The sequence below is a fragment of the Orbicella faveolata genome, unplaced genomic scaffold (genome assembly GCF_042242905.1).
Source record: "Orbicella faveolata isolate gen_17 unplaced genomic scaffold, um_ofav_v1 contig_4, whole genome shotgun sequence".
Lineage (NCBI taxonomy): Eukaryota > Metazoa > Cnidaria > Anthozoa > Scleractinia > Merulinidae > Orbicella > Orbicella faveolata.
Genome location: NW_028301569.1, coordinates 761,824 through 787,500, shown reverse-complemented (window position 1 = coordinate 787,500; position 25,677 = coordinate 761,824). Strand labels below are relative to the sequence as shown.

Genomic DNA, 25,677 nt, shown 5'->3' with positions numbered 1-25,677 from the left:
AATAAGTGACAAAGCACGATGCAAAACTTATACCGCGAGCAAATAAAATCATTTACCCCAAAAAGGGAAAGGATATTTAAAATGTCTTATATGATAGGACACTTGTGAAACTGGTTAGCCTAGGTGTAACTATGAACATCAAATCTGTTTTTAAACACAACATTCATGTTACACATGATATAATGTACGAATAACTGATAAACAAACTTCAATTACAACTGAGACATTTTGGTCCTCAATAGGAACAAAAAATAGAGCTCTCACCCTCCGTTATAAAGAATCACTTTAGCTACACGTTTGGATTCAAATGAAAAATTCTCATTGAACATTTCGACTTGGCCAAGACATAACAAACATCCAAATATTGTTTCTGTGATGTTATTGGAATAAACATTATGTGCATCAAAGTAAAATTCAACAAAGAAACACTCGCACGTCAGAATAAAGTATTACAACAGTAAAATAATAAAGCCTTACTGAAAGGTTTAGAAGAAGTTTTCGGAATCAGTTGTCAGGAACACGCTTACGCTTGTACGAACCTGGCAGCTGATAACTTCAGCCAAACCTCCTGACAATCAACAACTTTCATTTCTGTAAAATTTACATTGAAGATGAATTAATATGTAAGCAGATGGTTATCATAAACGGCGCGTCGGCTTGCCTAAATATACTGACTCCACTGCGGCTAGCTCTCAGTAATTTTGAGGGTTACACCATGTAACCCTTCCAATTATTGGCAGCTAACCATTGTACAGTCAGTGCAATGTTTTGCTAACCGAAGGCGTTGTTCAGGCTGTCCATATTGCTGTGGGAAGATGTTTGTTTATAAACAATATTTCTTTCATTTAAATTTCCATGGAATGAAACAAAAACAAAAAAGTCTTTGTCTTTGTTTCAGCAGGCAATAATTCTCTAGATGGAACATAAATAACAATAGACGATGTCACCGATATCTTCGCTATTCAGGCTAAACGTGACAATTTGTTACTACTTGCTGTTATCTGGTTTTCTAGAAAATATGTGAAAGTGCGTTTTCTACAATGTTCTCATCATAATGCTATTACATGTACAGGATATCGAGGAAAGAAATGCCGTGCTAAAGTTGGCAAGGGTAGAGCCGAAACAGTAAATATTCATCTATCAATGTCTTTCTTGACATGTAAATGACAAACTAACTTATGGGAATTAAGCCATAAAAGACAAAAAAACGCATTTGAAAAGCATATGGAAAAGTGGTTATCTGGCTGACAGAGTTCCTTTCCCGCTGTGATGCATACAATAAGAAACGCTTGAAAAAAGTCTTTTCTCAAAGAACAAAAACTTGTTAGTGAAAACCAATATGGCTTCCCTTTTAATTTGTGGTGGAAGCCCGGGGGTGGAAGTCATCCAGTTGCTATATCAAAACCGAAAATGAAAGCAACGATAACTATTCAGGGGATTTCCGTTGTAATCGGGTGTTGTTGTTCTTACATATATTAAGGTTATAAATTCATTTTGGGAAATTTTGTGTTGCGTTTAAACAGGCAGATGGAAAATGGTTTCTCAAACAAACGGCGTGGAGTTCGGCAAAGTCCGTCTAATTATCGCCTGATTCATACGACGTTCTTAGCGGCATGATACTCATCCCAATGCGCAAACTAGATGTATTTTATTTGACAGCAAATTCGGTTTTTGCTCTCTTAGCGTTTAGCTCGAAGTAAAGAAACTTCGTTGAGTGGAAATGCTGACTTCTTTAACTAAAATTCAGTTTTGCCTGTTCTTTGTGATTATGACCCAGCTATGGTCATGTCGTACTTGTAAGTGATTTTTGTACAAAAGATAGCTATTCTGTATCGTGCAGCGCATGAATTCGCTTTTCCCTGTCGCTGCTACAGCACAACATGATAGCCAGGGAGTCTTTGTATTCTTAATGCAGATAGATATTGCACCACTGCTTTCCTAGAATGAAGCTCGACATACATACGCTACCTTAATCAGCTCCTTGCTTGAAAGTTCCTCTTTACAGACCCTCAAGATAAACGCACGGCTTAATGTAAACGCCCGCCAGAATCTCGCCTTCTCTTCACTCTCTGGGCAGAACAGTTACCATAACGATAAACAAAATTTGCATACTATTTTCTTGGGAATATTATCAATGTTTTTTTCTCGTCATAATACTGCAAACATTTTCCACAGTCAGCATTGCACAAGTACCGTGTTAGTTTTCTGCGCCGGCGTCTGAAAATTCGCTCGCGAAGTACCTCGTAAAATGTTTTGGTTGACTTTGGTAGTACTAATTTGCCCAAGTGTATATCCGAACACTTTTAGCGAAGCCTGAGTGCAATGAAAACATCCTTTTGAACTCTGTACGATAAATGCATTTATTTCCTGAAAATAGTTGATCATCAAAGACAACAGTCAGTAACTGACAGGGAATTCACTGCCTTTTGAATTGTGCTGTGATAATATGAGAATTCATTGTTGCCGCAAGAATAAACGGCGCCGGCGTATTTTAAGCATTCAAAATTAGAAATCCCCTGATACACTTGAATCCAATTTTAATTTCTCCACGTTTTACCAACAAATTCATTTTGTTTGTTGGTGTTCAAATGATGAAAAAAGCCTTTGAAGATTAAACATGCATGGCGTTAATTTGTGCCTTGTCATTGACGATATTATTCAACAATTCATTAATAACTATGATATCACTGCTCTGAAAATTAAAGTATAAATATTATCAATTTCAGAATTAAGGGATAAGAAAATACTAACAATATTTTGAATTACGAACAATGTTCCGTTTTTTCGTCGGCGTCGCGCTCATAGTAGTATTCAGTTCTATACTTACAATCTCCGAATTTGTAATTAAAACTATCGGTTCTCTTCATTTTTCAGTGTCTTGGCAGGTCCGACATATATGCCGCGAAAACCACAACCGTTGTTGAAAACTAGTTGGAAACATAACCGAGACAGAGAAACAAAACATGTCACTCCTTTTGAGGCAGTACTTTTAAAGCGATTGAAATGCTTGCCAAAGCTGTTTTAACACAAACCTGTTATGACTGAAGGTGAGTGGATAAAGCGTCTAATCGATTAGCTGATGTTTATGTGTTTCACTCCTGCTAATGGAACTCAAATGATAGGTCGCACACAATGTGTACGTGTGGCTAATGCATATTAATAGCAATTAACGTGTGGACAATTAAAGCAACACCAGATGTAGTTTATTTTGTTCATTGTTATCTAGCTAGTTACCAATACCTCGCTTTAGGTTCAGTCTTTTTAAATTTTGTCATATTTTGTAACCGTCACTTCTAAAGATGTGTGTTGTAACATACGAAACGTCAAGTTGAATATACCATGCGTAATCTATTTGTTGTGTTTTGTTACCGCTGTTTGTTTTCTCTTTCTCCTGAAACCATGTTGGTACGATTAGAAGAGACGACTTGACGAGAATGATCGGAAACACTGACCAGTTATTGTGATTATTACAATCCAATACATTGCTTACTATACAATACTTTTATAATAGACACTTACTGACAGTCGGCTGATTACATTAATTACATTATATTGAAAGACAAGGCATAACTTACCATATAACCTGTGTACCTCCGCCCCCCCCCCCCCCCCCCCGCTAAAACAAGTCTCTCTCCCGATATTTTTGAGGGGAGGAGGCGAATGTACACAGGTTACTTACCTTACAATTTTTTTTCGGTGCATTTTTTGGAGTTATAGCAATAAAATATATAAAGTAAGCTGCGAGAAGCTAGTATTGTTACAAATATTTAAGTTAAATTAACATTTCTAATTTCAGTCTTGCTATTCCTTTCCCATCAGCGAGCTCCCTTTTTCTCAAGCGTCTCAGCGTTCTGCAATCCTGAATCTCATGATCTGATTGGCTAGTCACGCAAGGGGTTTTTCAGGAATACAGACTCAGGGTTACGGACCGCTCGGTTTTGGTTCTCTGTTTTAATCTGTGAAGAGCTTTGAAAATGTCAAAAAAAACACAACAACAACAACAAAAAAAAAAACACGGGAGTGAAAAGACAGGTTTTAGATAATAACAGCTAAATTTGCATCAGAGCGACTAACTTTTGTCCGCAGTCTTGATCATTAATTCGCTGTCATTTGAATATGTATTTTTTTTTTTTGCTCTGCCTATTTTCGCGATTTCGAAATCTTTGCAATTAATTTTGGCAGTTTAATTAAAATAATAATAATACTAAATAAATAAAAAAAATGCTATTTCTGGCCTTGGTAATTCCATGTAATGAACAACGTCGTCTTTGGCCTTGAATCGACACCCAGCGTATGTTTCGGGCGGTACTCAAGATACAGACCTCCCGCTCGCAAATAGCAGACATAATCTTGAAGAGACAATAAGGAGCTTTTAAACCGGTTTGAAATAAGCTAGTGGTAATCACATGCCTTGGTCTGAAAGATGTTCTCAGGTCTAGAGGAATAATACAGGGTGGAGGCGGGGGATGGTCGACTGGGTGACATAATGGTTAAACCGTTCTAAGAGATCCAGATTCCATCGTTGGCCGTCGACTATGTGTTTTCTTCCTGAACAAGTGCTTACCTCTGAAAGGGCTCTTTCTCCATCTAGCAGTATAGATGGCTACTGTCGACATAATGCTTGGAAAAGCAATAGAGTAGCATCCTATCCGGGGGGAGTGGCAATATTCCAAGTCGGAATAATAAGACGATACCCACTCTGGCGGTGCGAGGCAGTTTTGCGCAGGAGTAGTTTTACCTTAAGCTTTTTACACCTCCGACATGAACCATAAGAGATGGTTTCCATTTGTGGTGTCGGCTCCAACTATGTGGAACGTATTCCCACTAGAGATTAAAGACTCGTCTTCCACGAATATTTTAAAAAGTAAACTGAGAACGTGGCTTTTTAGGAATCGGTCATTATTTATCGCCAAGGGGGTGTCGGAGAATTTTCGGCTAAAGACAATAACATTTAGCTGATCCCCCTTTTAAATGTTATTTTATTGAAGTGATCCCCCTCATAACTCTTGATAAATTTCGTGATGCTCCCCCCTTGTCTTCGCACACATATTCACCTTTCGACGTATATATTTAGTGCTTTTAACGATCATATGAATATAATATTTCTAACTATGATGTACTTACAGTGTAATGAAGCCGCCATGGTGCAGTCCCTTGATCCGTGTCTTTTGCTAGTCTGGATCCCAATATCTGATCAGGGTTCTTAGCAGAAGTTTTCACAGGCGTCCAATAAAACATAACAAGCAGCGTAAATTAAAGCGAGGCCCGAAGAGGCAAACCAACCTAGGGGGTCCGAGGCATGCTCTCCTGAAAATTTTGAAATTGTAGATTGTCAAAGATGCGATTTCATGCATTTTGGGGTGCAAAGTGTTACGGAAAATGAGTTGTTTATGATCATTAAATTAGACGTAGCAAGTAGCGCTGTTCCTCCTTTTTGAATAACATTTTCTTAATTTATTGTTATATGAGTGCAAAATAAATTTTAATAACCGGAAGAGGTCGCTACATTCGATTTTACAGCCGGTAGAATTCCGCCCTTCTACTGAGAACCCTGTGACCATGTCAGTTGACATACCAGCAATCTAATCATGCCAAGTGCTTGGAAAATGCAAGGTTACTTTTTACAGTGCCAAATAACCGTCCACCAAGTCTGTATGGGCATGTGACATTTAGCGGTTCCCCCTTTTTTGGCTCTCAGTTATGACTGATCCCCACTTCCGTTATGCTAAAAATCAAATGATTCCCGCCCAAAACCCTCCCCCTCAGTCGATAAATAATGACTGGTCCCTTAACCAGTTGAATTTTTTATTACCTGTTTTTTTTAACTTTCTTAATTTATCACAGTAGGTATTTTTTATAGATTCAATTTATTGTAAAGCGCCATTGAACCATTGTAGCTCATTGGGAAATGGCGCTATAAAATTTTATTATTATTATTATTATTATTATTATTATTATTACCATTATTATTACGCAGACACAATGAAGTGCTGCTAAGCAGCGATTTGTGTTAGGAAAACGTCCTACCAAATGTGCTAACTATCAATATCCTTAGTTCGTATAGTGTGATCGTCCGGGTGAGTGGAGTTCTGAAAAGAACTGTTGTTGGTGACTGACGTTTCGACAACCTGAGCGGAAGTCATCTCCAGAGTTAAGTGAATAGTGTTGTCAGTCGATGATCTTATAAGTCTGGTCCGTTGAACGTGATTGGTCAGTATAGCCATGATGGTATTGGCTGAAAGACTCGTGTAAAGTTTGTCATCAGTCATTGGTGGGTTTCGATCCGTCTGATGTTAGTCAATTAGGTCGGTTTTTGGTCCGTGTATTGTTAAGTCGGTCTGTTAGAAGTCCATTTGTCGGTTTCGTTTCTGTCATGGATAAGTCGTTTGTAAGGCGCCGGTAGTTGTTGACATCTGTTAAGAGGCGTTTGTTCTAGGTTAGTGTACCAGCTTTCCAGAGTCAGTCGTTGAAAATAGTTTGTACTGTAGGTTAAGCACTGAGCAGAGTCCCAGTCAATGTTGTGGTTTGTCAGTTGATGATGTACAGCAATGTGACTGTTGGCATCACCATTTCTCGTGGCTCGTTTGTGTTCAGTCAGTCTCGTGTTAAGGTTTCTGCCAGTCTCACCAATGTAGGAAGCCTGGCAGTCGGAGCATTTGATCTTGTAAACTGCTCCCTGTCTGTCGTTAGGTTCGTCTCTGTCTTTCACGTTGGTCAGTAAGTGTCATAACGCAGTTGTAGGTTTGTGGGCTACACGAATGTTGTAGGGCTGTAGGATCCGTGAGATGGTCTCAGAAGTGCCCTTAATGTAAGGTATAGTCACTGTAGTAACAGGTGTAGGGTTCCTGTTCGTAGCGTCAGCTTCAGTAGGTCGGTAAATGTTTCGTCTAATAAAGTCAGCGTTGTAGTTGTTTTTGTGAAAAACACATTCAAGGTATCTGTTTTCGTCACGAAAGCTGTCCGGTGTGTCACAAACTAGTTGCGCTCGTCTCGTCAAAGTCTTTATAGTCGTGGCTTTGTGTGAAGTCGGGTTGTAGGATGATTCGTCAAGTAATCTGTCGGTATGCGTCGGTTTTCTGTACACTGTCGTTCGTAGTTCGTTGTTGTCGCGGCTTACCAAACAGTCTAGAAAAGGAAGTTTTCCATTTTCTTCGATCTCTTTAGTAAACTGGATGTCGGCGTTCTGTTCGTTTAGGTGGTCGTGAAAATCGTCAATTTCGTCTTTGTGAACGGCGGTAAAGGTGTCGTCAACGTAGCGTAACCAAAGCGGTATCGTTTGTCGGCAAGTTGCAAGGACACGTTCCTCCACGTGTTGCATCACAATTTCTGCGACAACAACAGAAACAGGCGACCCCATTGCTAGTTGATACGTAGGGGACCCACAGAATGACACTATAGATCGCATCGGTATACCAGGTTTGTGCAGTTTCGGTAGTCCGTAAAGTTTCGGTGGTTGAGGTACTGAGCACCTCAGTCGATAGTAGCGTTGAGTGTCAATAGCAAGCATTGAAACGACTGAAAAACGACAACAACATTGTCATACTACCAGCCGACAAAGGACGTGTCACTGTTGTTATGGGCAAGACTGACTACTTTGACAAAATGGACGCACTTGTTAACGACAAACAAACTTACGAAGAACTTAAACGCGACCCGACGCCAGCACTTCAACGTAAACTTAACAGCAAAATACTTACGCTTAAAAAGACTGACGCTATTGACACTCAACGCTACTATCGACTGAGGTGCTCAGTACCTCAACCACCGAAACTTTACGGACTACCGAAACTGTACAAACCTGGTATACCGATGCGACCTATAGTGTCATTCTGTGGGTCCCCTACGTATCAACTATCTAAGTACTTGACGACCATACTGCAACCCCTTACTGACAAATCAGGACGCAAACTACAGTCTACGGAGAACTTTATGGACGCTATTAAGACAGTACAGATACCTGACGACTACAAACTTGTGTCTTTTGATGTGAAATCACTGTTCACCAGTATTCCACTTCAATTAGCACTACAGTGTACCAAGACCGCTATACAACAATCTACTGTTAAACTACCGTTACCGACAGAAGACATCATGGACTTACTGAACCTTTGCCTTACATCGACTTACTTTCAGTACAACGATAAACACTACAAACAGTTGCATGGAAGAGCAAGGGGGTCGCCTGTTTCTGTTGTTGTCGCAGAAATTGTGATGCAACACGTGGAGGAACGCGTCCTTGCAACTTGCCGACAAACGATACCGCTTTGGTTACGCTACGTTGACGACACCTTTACCGCCGTTCACAAAGACGAAATTGACGATTTTCACGACCACCTAAACGAACAGAACGCCGACATCCAGTTTACTAAAGAGATCGAAGAAAATGGAAAACTTCCTTTTCTAGACTGTTTGGTAGGCCGCGACAACAACGAACTACGAACGACAGTGTACAGAAAACCGACGCATACCGACAGATTACTTGACGAATCATCCTACAACCTGACTTCACACAAAGCCACGACTATAAAGACTTTGACGAGACGAGCGCAACTAGTTTGTGACACACCGGACAGCTTTCGTGACGAAAACAGATACCTTGAATGTGTTTTTCACAAAAACAACTACAACGCTGACTTTATTAGACGAAACATTTACCGACCTACTGAAGCTGACGCTACGAACAGGAACCCTACACCTGTTACTACAGTGACTATACCTTACATTAAGGGCACTTCTGAGACCATCTCACGGATCCTACAGCCCTACAACATTCGTGTAGCCCACAAACCTACAACTGCGTTACAACACTTACTGACCAACGTGAAAGACAGAGACGAACCTAACGACAGACAGGGAGCAGTTTACAAGATCAAATGCTCCGATTGCCAGGCTTCCTACATTGGTGAGACTGGCAGAAACCTTAACACGAGACTGACTGAACACAAACGAGCCACGAGAAATGGTGATGCCAACAATCACATTGCTGTACATCATCAACTGACAAACCACAACATTGACTGGGACTCTGCTCAGTGCTTAACCTACAGTACAAACTATTTTCAACGACTGACTCTGGAAAGCTGGTACACTAACCTAGAACAAACGCCTCTTAACAGATGTCAACAACTACCGGCGCCTTACAAACGACTTATCCATGACAGAAACGAAACCGACAAATGGACTTCTAACAGACCGACTTAACAATACACGGACCAAAAACCGACCTAATTGACTAACATCAGACGGATCGAAACCCACCAATGACTGATGACAAACTTTACACGAGTCTTTCAGCCAATACCATCATGGCTATACTGACCAATCACGTTCAACGGACCAGACTTATAAGATCATCGACTGACAACACTATTCACTTAACTCTGGAGATGACTTCCGCTCAGGTTGTCGAAACGTCAGTCACCAACAACAGTTCTTTTCAGAACTCCACTCACCCGGACGATCACACTATACGAACTACTGATACTCCTGGGTATCCTACTGCGTTTACGCATGTTGCTTATGCTATGTTTATGCGTTAATAAAAACCAGGCAAACCACTCAAGCCTATTTCTACAACTTTTTTTTTCGATTTACTTCTTGATTACCTGTTAATGTATTTTCTGATAGACAGCACAACTCTGAATGCTATCGCATTGTTATTTTGCACTTTGAGAACTGAAATAATTTTTGATACATTAAGTGTACATTGTTGACCCATATTCGTCGATGTATAAGAAAGACTTGCTCCTTACATGCACAGTTTCTATTGTTCTCATGATGAGGCTAAAAATTCCAGTTAGGTTTTGAATGTGGTTGAGTGCTATTTCAGTGAAGTAAAATCACGATAGTAGCTGTTACTAAGTAGCGTGCCTTTCAAAATATGAATCTGTTCGGAGTGTTCGCTCTTTTTTACAATTACTATTCAAACAGAAGGTCTCTATCCACAGATCTAGATAGCTGGTGATTGCGGGAGTCGTGAGTCAAGTTTATCAAGGTCGATAGCAACCGATAGCGAGTTTTGCAGAACCAATGGGAAGGGGGGAGGGGTTGGGTGCCTCATGTTGCTCGTTTCTGGATGGCGTTGCAATCATTGCTTGCTAGCCAACAGTAACCGTGCGGTTTTCTGTGATGTTTTTGAACAAAACTGTTTAAAATCGACTTGATACAACTTATGTTCACTGGATCCGGCAAATTACCCCCGGGGGTCATGTTCGCTGCATGACTAAAAGGTAATGATATTGATCATGAGCTTTCAGTTTAATGGCAATAGTTTGCAGGAAGTCTGATTAAATATAAATATAGAATAAACATGTTTATGTGTAGGGCACAATAGAAATGATTTAAATCGGCTCACTTCGTATAGCATTCAAAAGTTTATTTTACAGTTTGCGGTTGGCTTTCGAAGGTACATGACTCGTATATCTCATTTTTCGTCGCTTTTAGGCATTATTTTAGTAATTCTTCCTTCTTATCAAATATGTAAATCGCCTCATGTTTTTACTGCTATGCGGAGCACAAGTAAAATAACACCCCCAATGTATTATTCAGGGTCTGAAAAGCCGTTTTTTTCAGATCGAGACCCGACGTAGGGATTTTTTGATCGTAAATATTGCTGGTGAAAAAGTATCATGTTGAGACTAAAAGTAAACTCGGGCAGAGGGAAATGATCAGTCGAGGTAAAGAAAAGGATTTTTTTTTGCTAATTGCAGTCTTAAAATCGAACTGTCAAAAATTAATATAGACATAGAGGATATTGTTTTTTTGGTCATTTCGTCGGAGAATAAAGAAAACAAGCTTGAGGATGTAAATTCGCATTATAGCTATAGTTGACTAATTGAAATCGGTGTAACATACATATATAGATTCCTTTTAATTTTAGCAAGCCAAAAAAAAAAAAAAAACATTTAGTTACTAACGTCTTCTTGCTAACTGGTAATAATTGAACATGAAAGAAAAAAGCAGGAACTGTTAAAAACCTATATATTCCCAGCTTGAAAATTCTACTCTGATTCTATAAATAAATAGAATAAAAAGAAGGATCGATTTATTTATTTTCTAAAACCTTCCATTTCAAATCAATTCATTATTTTGAAACTAAGATATATTTTTTTCAGTTTTTCGCGTAAAAGAAACCCGACAAATATTTTATTTCAAGCAATTACCAGGCCTTCTGCTTCATACACGGTAAAACTTACACACGTACCATGAACAGTTGAGAGCGATTAAATATCATTTTCTGCGAAAGATCGCGTAGAAAGCCAAAAAAGCGCCCACCAAATATCAAATTGAAATAAAGTTCCACCTGACTATATAAATTGCATTTTTTTCTCAAATGTCATTGGTCGAAAGTAATTAGCTTATGCAAACTCAGTAACATTTATTTAAATACACGTACCACTTGCATTAATAGCAAATCCTACTACTGACAATCTGCCGTAGCATTTTAATCATGATATTCTGTTCTGTTCATTTTTTTAGAAACTAATAACAGGAAGTTTTTGTTTTAGTTTTTGCTCCGCTTGAGATGGTGGATCTCAGCTAAAGAGAACTCCTTGATAAATCCTTGGTAAGTCAAAATTCGTTAGCCATTCTTGCCCAAGTAACTGATGTAAATCCAAAATATTCATAGCCAAAATATAAAAACATCTTTTGGTTTCGTCTAGTTACTGAGAGGTTTAAAAAGTCACTTTGGTTATACTTGTCTAGTTAATAGTATTTTCTTCCTTTCGTGCCAAAAATTAATGTATCCTCGGGCCAATTCAGTTTAAGACACGCAACAAACTCTCATTTCAATTCTTTTGTTTATACGTCGTGTTGTTAGTTTCTCTTTTCGATGGCGTCTTGTCAGTTTTTTCATTTCATTTTAATCTTCCATGCACTTCTATCTCAGTAATATTATGACATGAACAGTCAATGGCGAACTGTTCTGCCCACATATCACACACTTAGAAGTAGCCAGGCAAGTTTTGAAGATGACTACGGCAAAAGACACGACAAATTGATAACAATATCACTTTACTAAGCTGAAAGATGCGGCCCTTATGTAGTTTTCAATAAATCAATTTCTTTGAAAGATTTAAATTTTCTGTTTGTCGCCAAGAGGCCAGGTTTCATCATGTTCACGCTCTCAATTTGGGAAAGATGATTTTTTTTTCTACTTTTTCGTTACTTTCAGAGTAAAACAAGGTTGCGTGGTTGCATGGTAAAACGGTAGCAAATTTAATTTGGCAGCTGCTGAACATTTGTCTGCTTAGCAGAGAATTCAACATGTCAAACGCGGCAATTGATGACTCGCTTGGAACACGTTCGACTTCCAATGAGTCGAACTCTACTGTAGATCTAAAGTACAAGCCTTTCAAGGAAGCTGTTCCAGAACTTGTTCCATTTTCTGTAGCAATCATCTTGACGAACAGTTTTGTGTTTGTCCTCTTCTCAAAGAAGAACTTCCTCAGGACTCCTGCAAACTACCTTCTACTCAGCCTAGCGTTATGCGACTTCTTTACTGGATGCGTGAATATTCCGCTGGCCATTATGGCGTTCACCCAGGCAGTGCCGTACGCGAAGCTACCCGACGTGTTTTACTTGGTGACCGTATTACGCAATTTTACAGCTGTTGCCACTGGTTATCATATTCTTGTTATTACTCTTGAGAGGTATCTAGTGTTCGCATGGGAAAATAGACGTCCAGTTTCCAAGAATGCAATCATGCGAGTTCTGGCCATGGTTTGGGGAGCATCGGCCATCATCGCTATTGTGCCCTTCTTGTGGAAGTCAGAATTCTATGCAAATAATCCCAAGGCGTCCATTCTTCAAACGTCCCACGCCGTCTTCTGCCTAGCAGCCGTCTTTTTCTTGCCATACATGTTCATAATTTATGCACATGCTGTCATGTTTGTTGCTATAAAGAAAACAAGGCAAGAAATGCAAGTGATACAGATTGGAAATGAGCCCATAAAAGCAGGCTGCTCTGATAGTGAGAAAAGATGTCTCGTGATATTTGTTACCATGGGAATATTGTATCTGGTTTGTTGGTGTCCATGGTTTACCTTGGCCTTAATCTTCTCATTAGACGATCAGACTGATAGTGGAATATACATAACTGTCTCCCATGTTTTCGTTGTTGTTCGGTATATGACTTCGGTTTTGAATCCTGTTTTGTACACTTTCTTTAAGAGAGACTTCTACAATGCATTCAAACAAGTTATTCTCAGGAAAACTCTGGAGGAACGGTTGTCTTTATCAGATCTGGAAACCGCTAGGAACACTACCCGTGATGAATTGTAAAGCAAGGTTGTATTGCAACATTTTCAATCAATAAACTAACGTCAGGATGGTTTCTTTTTGTTCGCCAGCAATTGCTCGATCAAAGCGAAATTCTAAAGTTAGGAGTATTTTTTATCGTTAACATTTGCTGCGTTATACATTTAGTTATTGGCGAAGTTCTGGCTGCGTTTAAAACTGCGGATCAAGATATATAAGATAACTGATAAAACACTTATTACAGGTAACATCCTAAAGGCACATGAATACAATACACTACGATAATGGAATAATGAATAAAACATAATATAATTAGTGAAAAAAACATAACAGCTGTGCTGCGTATGACCAACTTGCATTCTCTTGACTAAACTACTTTAACAGGGATGTGGTGCGTATTGAAAAGTTAACAGAAAAAGATCGAAGGTCTAGTGACTGCTTACGACCGCCAATGGTCACATGTAAACCTGTTAAGGGAAAGTACTTCGCTGACATCGTTTAGAAACACAAACAGCAATGGATAAGGAAAACGCGAAAGCTGAAAAGAAGAACACTCATACGAAAAGCATGAAAATATTGCCAGTGTAGGGGATCTAGTAACTGAGTTGTGAAACTCTTAAACCTTTATTCCCGATCAATGAGAACGTAATTCTGTATTTATCTAACATAATACATGTGAAATTAGCGGTGGGTTACCAGTGAAAATATTTCACATTTCTAAGTTCCAGCCGAGACATATTTATCGCATGTCTATAGCTGGTGTGGCAAAGACTGACTGTAATTAAGTTAAATAAACTGGCTTACAACTGCTGGGAAACAATTTCCCATATTAACATAGCGCGCAAAATGTTTTAATTCGTGGTCTAATGAGTTATAAGATAGTCCAAATATTATTGCAAAGTTTACACATGGAAATGCTTCCAATAATTTCCAAGGAAGGCCAAAAGCTTTCGAAAGATAATTGATTGTCTGAAATTTTCCTAACATATCAGAACTGCAGGTACTTCAAAATAATGCTGCTAAAGTACTGTTGGGCCTTCCAATCCGAAGCTCGTCAACTCATGCCTTGAAAAGCCTTGATTTCAAGCCACTTGCTTTAAGGCGATTTTTTCATCGTTGCACCGCAATTCATAAGTGCTTAATTGGATCAACAGATTTTGACTTCAGTTTCATTAGAAATCAAGCTGTTCACTCGCACAATACGAGACAATTGAACGATCTTTGTTTGCCCCTCCCTCGCACTAACTGGGGCAAGCAAATGTTCATTTATCAAGCAGCGAAGGACTGGAACAGCCTCCCGCGTGAATTAAAAGACACACGTGTTTTATCTATTTTTAAAGCAAAACTGAAAACTTCTTTGCATGATTTTAGCTAATTTTAATCTTTAGAATTTTAACTTTTTAACTAATACGAACTCTTTTTACTCTTATTTATTTTAGCTTGTAGTAATTTATTAGGTAACTCTTATTTATGTCATTTTTAGGTGATTTTTATTTAGGAGGGCTCCACTGAAAACCACCATTGGCGAGTTGGATTCCCTCACTAAATATTATTATTATTATTATTATTATTATTATTATTATTATTATTATAACACGAAGACTTACAAAGATGTTCGACAATTATCGAAAAGTTCACAAATATTTTCGATTGCCTCTTGAAATTTTCCAAAGCCAATGTCTTTAGTATGGATAATCGCACGAGGCCGACTAAAATTAGTAATAGTAATTTTGACCGAGTGGGGTGTAATTCAGGGAATAAGCGGTAAAGTGATTTGACGAGGACGCAAGGCTAGGCCGATTTGAAATGACGAGCAGATATTTCGCACTTCGGTTCATTGGAACATTAGCGTTTTGTCAAAACGCTGTTGGTAACCGCTTCAGAGTATAGACGTCTTTAAGTTCTCCTTTATTTTAGTTTCGATTTTTTTTTTTTGGTACCAGATCGGCAGGTTATTGATTTCTTTCGATCGGCTTTCCACTTCTCCACTTTCGTGGTACAAGAGGCCATTGTTGCAAACCATTCCAGGTTTCTTGACTTTGTTTATTCAATGGTTAGTTTTTAATTGTGACGAAAACCAGCAATACGCCTGAATAAACGCTACGGTATGTCACCTGGGAGAAAAGGTAAGCCTTGTTCTTTCCTCCTATGCTATTGCATTTTTAATAAAACTTAAACACATAATAATTCGGGAATAAGATGTACTAATGAACCGCCATTCGTTCATTCGCTCGAAAAGTCTTTGTTTCTACATGTATTGTATTATTTTGTATATACACCTTGACATTCTGGACGCCCGTATCGGAAGTTCGACACCGGAGGGGAGGGGGGGGGGGGTCTCCCATATGAAAAGGTTGAGGATGTTCGTCGCCTCGTTTAGGGGTAAATCAAGGATTTTGTTCTAATGCAGAGTGTTCAGGACGAAACGCCACTATTTTTAGCAATTAAAGGTCCACTCGAAGAGATAACAATTAAAATCGCTCTCATTTCCGTTTGAAGGCTCGATTTCCGCCAGTCACTTGAGCCTGGTCTACTAGCGCAGCTCTCTTCCTCAACAACGGCTGGTAATCGAGGCTTTTCCGTCTTAAGTGGTATCTTTTAGGAGTCAAATGAAGCTCCAGCCGCACCCAGATTGGTCTCCCTTAGGGGTTAAATCCAAATTTTTCGACGAGCATCCCCGATCTTTTCCAATGGGAGTCCCCTCTAGGGGTTTCAACACCCGTGATTTAATTTGTATTATAAAATATTTCACGCGAAAAAATTCATATTTTCTTACCTTTCAATTTTGTTCTAGTGCACTCTGCATTTATTTTGTATTCCATGCAGTTCGATCACAGTGAACATTTCTTCAGAGGTGGTATATAAGTCAATATCCCCGATATAGGAAATAGACACTAAAATTAACATCATAGAGACTGGGTAGAACTAATTTTTGCGAGAGAGTTATATTTTCCAACCCATGAACCTCCTTAACTAAGACTTCGTCATATCCTCCCCCCCCCTCCTCATCGACATAGTTATATGTGGTAAAACTTATATTCTATTAAATTTGAGCTTTTTTGGATCAAGATGTAACAAGGGTTTCTTCATGTCAGGGTATTATTTTCAGCCAATCTTTTCCTAATCATCCTTTCTGGGTGAGAAGCTGAAAACTGTCTCAAAATGATTCTTAAATATTGGCGGAAATACTTTTCTTTCCATTTACCAGATAGCCACAAATCAAATTGTTTACGTTTGCCATAGCTTAAAGTAAACAAGATATTATCAATGTTCATTTCCCACCAACGTAAAATTGAGCAAAATATTCCTGAAATTCTCAAGCTGACTGTCTAAAATGGATGTCATTAAGTCATGTGACGTACTTACTGTATTCATTCAACTATCAGCTAACGGCACTCCCGTAAGCGGAAAGCTCTACTTACAGACACTTTTTTTCAATTCCCCGTATTACCTCCCAGTCAAACACTGTGTTTATACATTCCCAGAAGCAGACACTCTCTCGTAAGTGGACACTTTTGAAAATGAAAATTGGATTTTTCTTTTGTTTACGCCCTCTCGTAAGTGGACACCCCATGTATAATAATTGACTCTTAGCAATGAAATTTGTCTTTGATTTGCAATAAATCAACAAAAATATGACCTTTGACAGAGCAACAGAACAGTGGGGATCGAATTGTCAATTGTCCCTGCGGGAAAGCAAGCTCTCCGAGGTAACATTTGTAGTGTCACGTTATGGCCACGTTCGTCATGGTCCACGTCTCTTCTTGTTCTCGTAAGCAGAAAGCTATACTAACGGACACTTTTATCAATTTTCAAGGGTGCCCGCATACGAGGAGTTAACGCAAAACAGGCTTGTTAAATGAACAAGGACCACAACCGAAAGACCTGGCCAAAATACACTGCTAATTGACTAACATCATACATATTATAACCAACAAAATCGACTAGGTATCAATTTGGGACTGATGAATTTGATCAACTCTCATTTAATGATTTAATTTTGCAACAGACTATAATGATTCATTGACAATACATGTATAAGTTAACGTAATCGTAATGTTCTAGTACCAATCAAAATTAATTAAATATGATTTTATTCCATTTTAAAACTTAAAAGCGGCCTGTATAAACAACATGCATTATGATTTTTGTATTTATTCCCTAGTAACATGTACCACTTGAGCTTTCAAAACGGAATTTAAGTTATTTCAAGAATTATAAGCTCTAAAATAGTTATTTAAAAAAAACGTACGCACGTGTACGCTCTGCTGACCAACATCACCCCTTTTTATTGAATTCGTCAACGTTCCAAATAGCTTTCAGTGCTCCGAAACCAACAGTTTTTCTGATTTTTTGTTTACCTTTTCCAATTTGTAATTTCATGAGCTGGCTCACAGGAGCCTTTGATTATTGCTTGACTCCAAAAAGAAGTATAATCTGATGTTCACCGGAAAACAGAATTTTGGGTTATTTATTCATTTTTGACGAATGACATTTATTACAACTGCTGATGTATAGGAAAATACCTATGAACTGACTACGAACGCTTAAGTTCATATCTATAGACATTAGACTCGCAGTTAGCCCTTTACAAAATAACCGACAGCATTCTCAGTTCAAGGTAATAAGCTTATGCTCGTCGAGGAAAAGGCTGTTGTTGTTCATCGTGGTAGATGCAATAATAAAGTGTATTATCGTTTGTCACACGATGTAGTCACTTTAGATGTAGATCGCGACGTTTCGACTGCTTACTGCTAGTCTTCTTCAGGTGATAAGGTCGCTGGTCCGCTGTTGTACCGTTCTCCTGTTGTTGTGTTTTTTGATCGTGGGCATCCATGCTTCATGAATTTCAATTCCACTATCCCTGTTGATGTTATTAGGGTGAAGTCTTATGTGAATAGCTTCCTTGATCCTACGTGTGTACCAGTGAGGATCTCGATCAATAAACTTGACCTCATTCCAGATAGGATAGTGGCCGGTCTCGTGGGTGTGTTCAGAAACGGCGGAGGTCTGGGTACGGGCGAGTCGTATATCCCTGTCGTGTTCTTTGATCCTCTCCTGCATAGATCTCCCTGTTTCTCCGATGTAGACTTTGCCGCACTCACAGGGAATCCTGTAGACAACACCATCTTGTTTAGCCGGGTTGACGGTGTCCTTTGGTCGCACTAAGTGTGACCGAAGTGTCGTGTCGGACTTGAAGACGGTGCGAATGCCTTGTTGTTCTAGGCAGCGGCCTAGAGACTCCGAAACTCCTTGGACATAAGGTAAAACGGCGGTGGATTTAAATTCCGCGACGAGCTCTCTTCTTGGGGTTGTTCGTGCCTTTGTGATCTTCTGTACAAACGAGGAGGGATATCCGTTAGAAACAAGTACAGATGACAGATGTTTCTTCTCTCCAGCGATTACTGATGGTTTGGTGACGAGACGTTTAGCCCGGTCGTACAGACACTTCGCAATGCCGCGCTTTACTGACTGAGGGTGGTGTGAATCATACGCTAGGTACTGATCATGGTGTCTTTCGACGTAGAGTCACTGTTTACCAACGTACCGATCGAGGGCGCCGTACAAGCCGCGCTACAAAAAATGGAGAACGACGCAGGCCTGGCTGACCGCACGACACTTACACCAGTTCAAATCGCGGACCTCTTGGATTTCGTATTAAGATCTACGTACTTCCAGTACAACGGATCGATTTACGAACAACGAGACGGCGCAGCCATGGGGAGCCCTGTATCCGCGGTTATTGCTAATCTCTACATGGAGATATTTGAAGAAGAAGCAATAGAGTCCGCACCTTGCAAGCCTAAGATCTGGAAACGCTACGTAGATGATACTTTCACCATCTTGGAAGCTATCTGAGAAGCTGCCGACACACCGCCTAAGCGGTGTGTCGGCCTTGTGGATCTTTGGCAAACCATAGATCCTAGGTGGTTGTTTCTATCGGGGTCTGATCTTATTGTAAACCGTCTCTGATATGTGTCCATTCTGTTTCAGAGTTAGCAGCTTCTCAGATAGCTTGCGGGTCAAGCGGTCTGTCGGATCTTTGCTGAGCAGCTGGTATGGTCCGGAATCAATTAGCGCTGACATTTTTGCGTGGTATGTGTCAGCGTCCAGGATTACGCTGGCGCGACCTTTATCAGCCGGAATGACCATGATGGAGTTGTCCTCTTTCAGGCTTTTAAGAGCCTCCTGCTGTTCCTTCGTGATGTTGGGCGTGGGTGGTTGTGCCTGTTGAAGGATGGTGTTGACAGATCTCTTGACTGTGTCTGCTCGCTCTGTATCCAGTGGCCTAACTGCTGACTCAATCTTGGCGATGATCTCGGTGGCTGGGACGCTCGTAGGAGTCACGGCGAAAGTTAGACCTTTCTTCAGTAAGGACACCTTATTTATTTATTTATTTTATTTATTTAACATTTCTTTATACATGGTTAAAAATCATCAGGTAATACTAATATATATAATATATAATATATATATATATATATATATATATATATATATATATATATATATATATATATATATATATATATATAAAGTTAAGATGCTTCGAGCCAACAGGGATGCCACGCGCCAGAAGGATCCAAAAGGATTCGTAGTCCAAACCTCGAGTAATGAAATTTGTAGGCAATTGTGGAAAACGAGGACGGACAACTTCGAGCGAAAAAAAATATATATACAGTAAAAAATCTAAGAAATCTAAAAAAAGGTTTAAAAATTTAATAAAAATAAACGTTTCGGTCAAAGACCTTCATCAGTTGCAGTGCAAGTGAATAATAAATTACAATAACCTTAAATAAGTTTACAGTATAAAAAATGACATCATATTACAAAGATGATTACATAACAGGGCGTGGTAACACATGAAAACGAAAAAATTAGCCAATGATAAACAATCGGTGATTACTAAGCGAGATACTATGACAATGCGGTACAAAACTCAAAAGACACAAACCAAATAAGAATAAATAATCGAATATAATACAAATAAGATTAATATCAAAAAAGTAACGCGATTCGTCGAGTCAGCCGAAAGTGTGAAGGGACCCGCGTGTAAAATATTCAATGTTCAAAAAAGGCGGTCCCAAAATCCCCAAACAGAGCCCTTGAAACTATGCCGCGGCAAGGCACAACAGGCGCCCTAAACAGGGCCCTTAAACAACAATAATGTAATAAATTCCCCGATGGGGGCCCCTGAGAAAACCTAGCGCTAACAAAGCTAACAAGATCCAAGGTCAGGGCCTTTGAACACCTGAACTAAGATAACCGCCAAATTTGCAAGTTATTTTTGCGCTAATTGTAGTTTATTCTTTTTTTCGAGTGGAATTCCTGACGTTTGTTCAAGCCAAAAGGTGCCAGAGAGAACAACTGTGCACTCCAATATGCCTCTTTAGTGATTAAAAGCTTTTCGATGTTACTTGTATTGTTTGCATTTATCTGCACTTGATCAATACACTGGAAAGAAAAGTCGTTTAAGTCGTGCGGTGTTCTGTTGAAATGCACCGCTACCTCACAAGTCTTTTTCTTGGTCAGCATAGCAGACTTGTGGTTGCGAAATCTAACTCTAAAATCTGTTGTTGTAGAGCCAATGTATTGTAAGTTACATTTCTTACACGAAGCCAAATAAATGATATTTTTTGAATCACAGGAAAGTTTCAATCGTATCTTATAGCTCTTGCCTGTTTGAAAACTTTGGAAAGAATTTGATTCAACAAAGTAGTTGCGACAGAGATCACATCTTGTTCTTTTGCATTTAAAGCAACCCTTAACCTCAACAACCTCTTCAATCTTAGTGTTAGAGCCATAACGAGATGGCGCTAACAACTCCTTAAGGTTTTTAGATCTTCGAAAAGAGGCTATGATGGAATTTGGCGGAAAAAATTCTTTTAATTTGGGGTTGGATTCCAAAATACCTAGGTGTTTTCTGATGATGCGACCAACATCAGGTAAATTTGGATTAAATGTTGTTACAAATGGAAACAATTTCTTCTCAGCTTTGACACGAGTTCTAAGTAAGTCAGTTCTAGATGTAGTTAAGGCTTTAGAAAATTGATCTTCCACTAGTTTTGTGGGATAACCCTGATTGACTAGATAACCCTTGTATTCAGTTGTTCTCTCGGCAAGAAATACTTGTTCAGAGCAGTTTCTCTGTAACCTAGTTGCTATGCCATAAGGGATAGCCTTGAAAACGTGTTTGGGGTGAGCACTTGATGGTGGAAGATACAAGTGGCTATCAGTTGGCTTTGAATAAACGTCTGGCATAGCAACTAGGTTACAGAGAAACTGCTCTGAACAAGTATTTCTTGCCGAGAGAACAACTGAATACAAGGGTTATCTAGTCAATCAGGGTTATCCCACAAAACTAGTGGAAGATCAATTTTCTAAAGCCTTAACTACATCTAGAACTGACTTACTTAGAACTCGTGTCAAAGCTGAGAAGAAATTGTTTCCATTTGTAACAACATTTAATCCAAATTTACCTGATGTTGGTCGCATCATCAGAAAACACCTAGGTATTTTGGAATCCAACCCCAAATTAAAAGAATTTTTTCCGCCAAATTCCATCATAGCCTCTTTTCGAAGATCTAAAAACCTTAAGGAGTTGTTAGCGCCATCTCGTTATGGCTCTAACACTAAGATTGAAGAGGTTGTTGAGGTTAAGGGTTGCTTTAAATGCAAAAGAACAAGATGTGATCTCTGTCGCAACTACTTTGTTGAATCAAATTCTTTCCAAAGTTTTCAAACAGGCAAGAGCTATAAGATACGATTGAAACTTTCCTGTGATTCAAAAAATATCATTTATTTGGCTTCGTGTAAGAAATGTAACTTACAATACATTGGCTCTACAACAACAGATTTTAGAGTTAGATTTCGCAACCACAAGTCTGCTATGCTGACCAAGAAAAAGACTTGTGAGGTAGCGGTGCATTTCAACAGAACACCGCACGACTTAAACGACTTTTCTTTCCAGTGTATTGATCAAGTGCAGATAAATGCAAACAATACAAGTAACATCGAAAAGCTTTTAATCACTAAAGAGGCATATTGGAGTGCACAGTTGTTCTCTCTGGCACCTTTTGGCTTGAACAAACGTCAGGAATTCCACTCGAAAAAAAGAATAAACTACAATTAGCGCAAAAATAACTTGCAAATTTGGCGGTTATCTTAGTTCAGGTGTTCAAAGGCCCTGACCTTGGATCTTGTTAGCTTTGTTAGCGCTAGGTTTTCTCAGGGGCCCCCATCGGGGAATTTATTACATTATTGTTGTTTAAGGGCCCTGTTTAGGGCGCCTGTTGTGCCTTGCCGCGGCATAGTTTCAAGGGCTCTGTTTGGGGATTTTGGGACCGCCTTTTTTGAACATTGAATATTTTACACGCGGGTCCCTTCACACTTTCGGCTGACTCGACGAATCGCGTTACTTTTTTGATATTAATCTTATTTGTATTATATTCGATTATTTATTCTTATTTGGTTTGTGTCTTTTGAGTTTTGTACCGCATTGTCATAGTATCTCGCTTAGTAATCACCGATTGTTTATCATTGGCTAATTTTTTCGTTTTCATGTGTTACCACGCCCTGTTATGTAATCATCTTTGTAATATGATGTCATTTTTTATACTGTAAACTTATTTAAGGTTATTGTAATTTATTATTCACTTGCACTGCAACTGATGAAGGTCTTTGACCGAAACGTTTATTTTTATTAAATTTTTAAACCTTTTTTTAGATTTCTTAGATTTTTTACTGTATATATATTTTTTTTCGCTCGAAGTTGTCCGTCCTCGTTTTCCACAATTGCCTATATATATATATATATATATATATATATATATATATATATATATATATATATATATATATATATATAAACAATTATATAGAAATAAAAAACGCGCCCGAGTGCATTGTTGAGTTATATAAGCACGCGGGAATTTTTAAGAACACGAGAGAAGTGCATAGAGAAGCACGAGGCGCAGCCGAGTGCTTCTCGCACTTCTCGAGTGTTCTTAAAAATTCCCAAGTGCTTATATAACTCAACAATGCACGAAGGGCAAGTTTTTTTATTTCTTTTATAAAATGTAAACCACCACATTAACATAAAGATATATTAAACAAGAAAAGGATTGCGAATTTTAATTAATCAAAATAAGTATTCTCCTTACATGTACATGCTTTCTTTTTATTGGCTTAAATGCTGAATGAAAAGTAAAACCGTTCCCTTTGTGGCAAGAAACAAACGTTTTCTAAAAAAAGTCAGAACGGTTCTAAAGAAATTATTACAGCAAAAAGAATCTTCGAAAGCTGAAGCAGTTCCCCAGTTCACTGACTTTTGCTCTGAGGAGGATAAAGATTGATTTGCATTGAACCGATTGTGCAAGAATTGAACATGCCGCCAAGCATTTCGCTGTGGATCGTTGTGGTGGATGATCGGCTGTGCGTTTCAACCACTCTGCCTGATACTTCTGCTACTTTTGGCTGACTAAAAGGCTCATCGCATTGTGGAGATTTCTGTTTTGTCTGGTCGACCCCTTGTAGAGCAGTAGACAAGACATCACTACATTTCCTGAGCTGGATAGACGACGGACGAGAATTGTAATGCTGGAGACTATTCGGGTTTCTGTGTCCCGAAATGTGGCAGATGTGGCGATCTGACAAACCGGCTTGAGACCACAAGGTTATCGCTGTCGCCCGAACACAGTGATTTGTGTAAACTTTGGAAAGCTTGGCCTTTGTACTTATTTCTTTCATCATGTTTCCAAGAGTGTTGACACCAAGCGGGCGGTTTTCGTACCAGATTTCGGGTGTGATGGCGGATTCATTCCAGTCGCGTCGAGGTTGCTGAAATAAGGCTTCGCATTTCGGATTCAGCTTGGAGATATACAAGCTCAGCGCTCGGTAGCCGTCGTTCTCACTCTCTGTTTCGTACATACGAGCCGTCTTCTCAAAGCTGGATCGGTCTTGAAGTCCACCGGGATGGTTTTTGGTGGTCTCGTCGTGGGTCATAGTAACGTAGCGCTTGCCTTGCTCGTCTACTTCAAATGCAAAACTCGTCGGCTTCAAATTTCTCTGCCCTTCACGACCTCTTCTACACCAGTAGAGAACAACATGGAACCACACGTTTCTCAGTAAAGACCATGGATTTGCAAGGCTTAATACTGGACCAGCTTTCAATTTCTGCAAGTCGTCAACTGGCATGGCCTCTTTGTGCTGCACATTTTCCTTCCCTTGCTGTTTCAGGCTCTTAATTTTGGCGTTCAGCATACGGTTGGAATTTGAAAACGTTGAAGAATTTAGCTTCAAACTTCTGTTATAAGGTGGGTTGTTCAAATGCCTCTCTATTGCATTTCTGAACGTAATTAAGGACGACTTGCTGTACTCTTCACCCGTTTTGCTTCGTGCTTCTGTATAAAACTGTGACAGACTGTTGTCAAGTTGTTCGTTGCTCATTTCCTCTAGTTTTGGCAGCACAGGAACTTTTTGTGCACCCCATTCTAGGAAAAGAAAACATTTTTTCCAACTCAGCCTTTAAGTGTTGCAAGCGTATTTCGAGTGGTTAACTGTTAAATGATATACGCAACAGCTGCTAGAAAACATTTAATTGTATAAACAAGTGAAATGTTGCTTTTTGTTGACAAAGATGTAGATAAGCCAGTATAACTCATTATTTAGGAAGCATTGTAATATGCTTTTTTCGTCATTCTGCCTTTTAAATTAAAACAGGTTTTAAGTTTTAGTGTTTGAGATGTGTATTGGATTGTAGTCATGTTTACGTAAATTCATACCTTTGAAAGCGTTTACTGCCCAATTTGTCGAGCTCTTCGTAGACTTTGCTTGCGTTTCCACCAAAAGCCGGTTTCTCTCCGCTTCTGTCAGTTCTGCAAACCGTTTTTTCTTTGGAACAGGTGCCTCATTTTGAGACTCCTTAACGCTGCTACTTTTCTCGGCGTTCAGGAATTCGAACCCGAGTTGAAACCGTGGAAATTCTTCAGCCATAATGGCGGACGGACTAGCTGATTCTCAAATTTTGTCCAGGGCAAAATTTTCGTGACGTAGCTTGCGTGCATATGTTGAGTTATAATGCACGCGCGTGACGTAAGCAGAGTGCTTTATGGAGCTATAATGAACTCGAACTGACCAATCACAGCGCGCGCAATTACTCGAACATTTTATAAATACTAATAAACTACTAATACTAATAAACTACTAATAAGGGTCCTGGAAGACGGGTTGATAACCCACTTTGTTTTGTCAACAAAGGTCGTAGGAGAACCGATCGAGGGCGCCAGTTTCGGAGTCTTTCCGCCGCTGCCTAGAACAACAGGGCATTCGCACCGTCTTCAAGTCCGACACGACACTTCGGTCACACTTAGTGCGACCAAAGGACACCGTCAACCCGGCTAAACAAGATGGTGTTGT

General features: G+C 39.2%; 3 protein-coding genes across 3 annotated transcripts in view; 1 reads left to right on the top strand and 2 right to left on the bottom strand.

The window, feature by feature from the left end:
- LOC110053721 (neuromedin-K receptor-like) overlaps positions 1 to 3,150 on the bottom strand; it is a 16,628-nt gene extending 13,478 nt beyond the window's left edge. Inside the window, exon 1 of the mRNA XM_020759988.2 lies at positions 1,969 to 3,150. The gene's annotated coding sequence lies outside the window, so the exon portion shown is untranslated. The remainder of the gene's footprint in view (positions 1 to 1,968) is intronic.
- Positions 3,151 to 11,401: 8,251 nt separating this feature from the next.
- On the top strand, positions 11,402 to 14,093 carry LOC110053686 (neuromedin-U receptor 2-like). The gene is made up of 2 exons (XM_020759945.2): positions 11,402 to 11,566; positions 12,176 to 14,093. The coding sequence occupies exon 2, from the start codon at positions 12,268 to 12,270 to the stop codon at positions 13,282 to 13,284; it is 1,017 nt and encodes a 338-aa protein (XP_020615604.2). The 5' UTR covers positions 11,402 to 11,566; positions 12,176 to 12,267; the 3' UTR covers positions 13,285 to 14,093.
- Positions 14,094 to 23,368: 9,275 nt separating this feature from the next.
- On the bottom strand, positions 23,369 to 25,452 carry LOC149100855 (uncharacterized). Its single transcript, XM_089276092.1, has one exon. The coding sequence runs from the start codon at positions 24,706 to 24,708 to the stop codon at positions 23,581 to 23,583; it is 1,128 nt and encodes a 375-aa protein (XP_089132218.1). The 5' UTR covers positions 24,709 to 25,452; the 3' UTR covers positions 23,369 to 23,580.
- Positions 25,453 to 25,677: the final 225 nt, after the last annotated feature.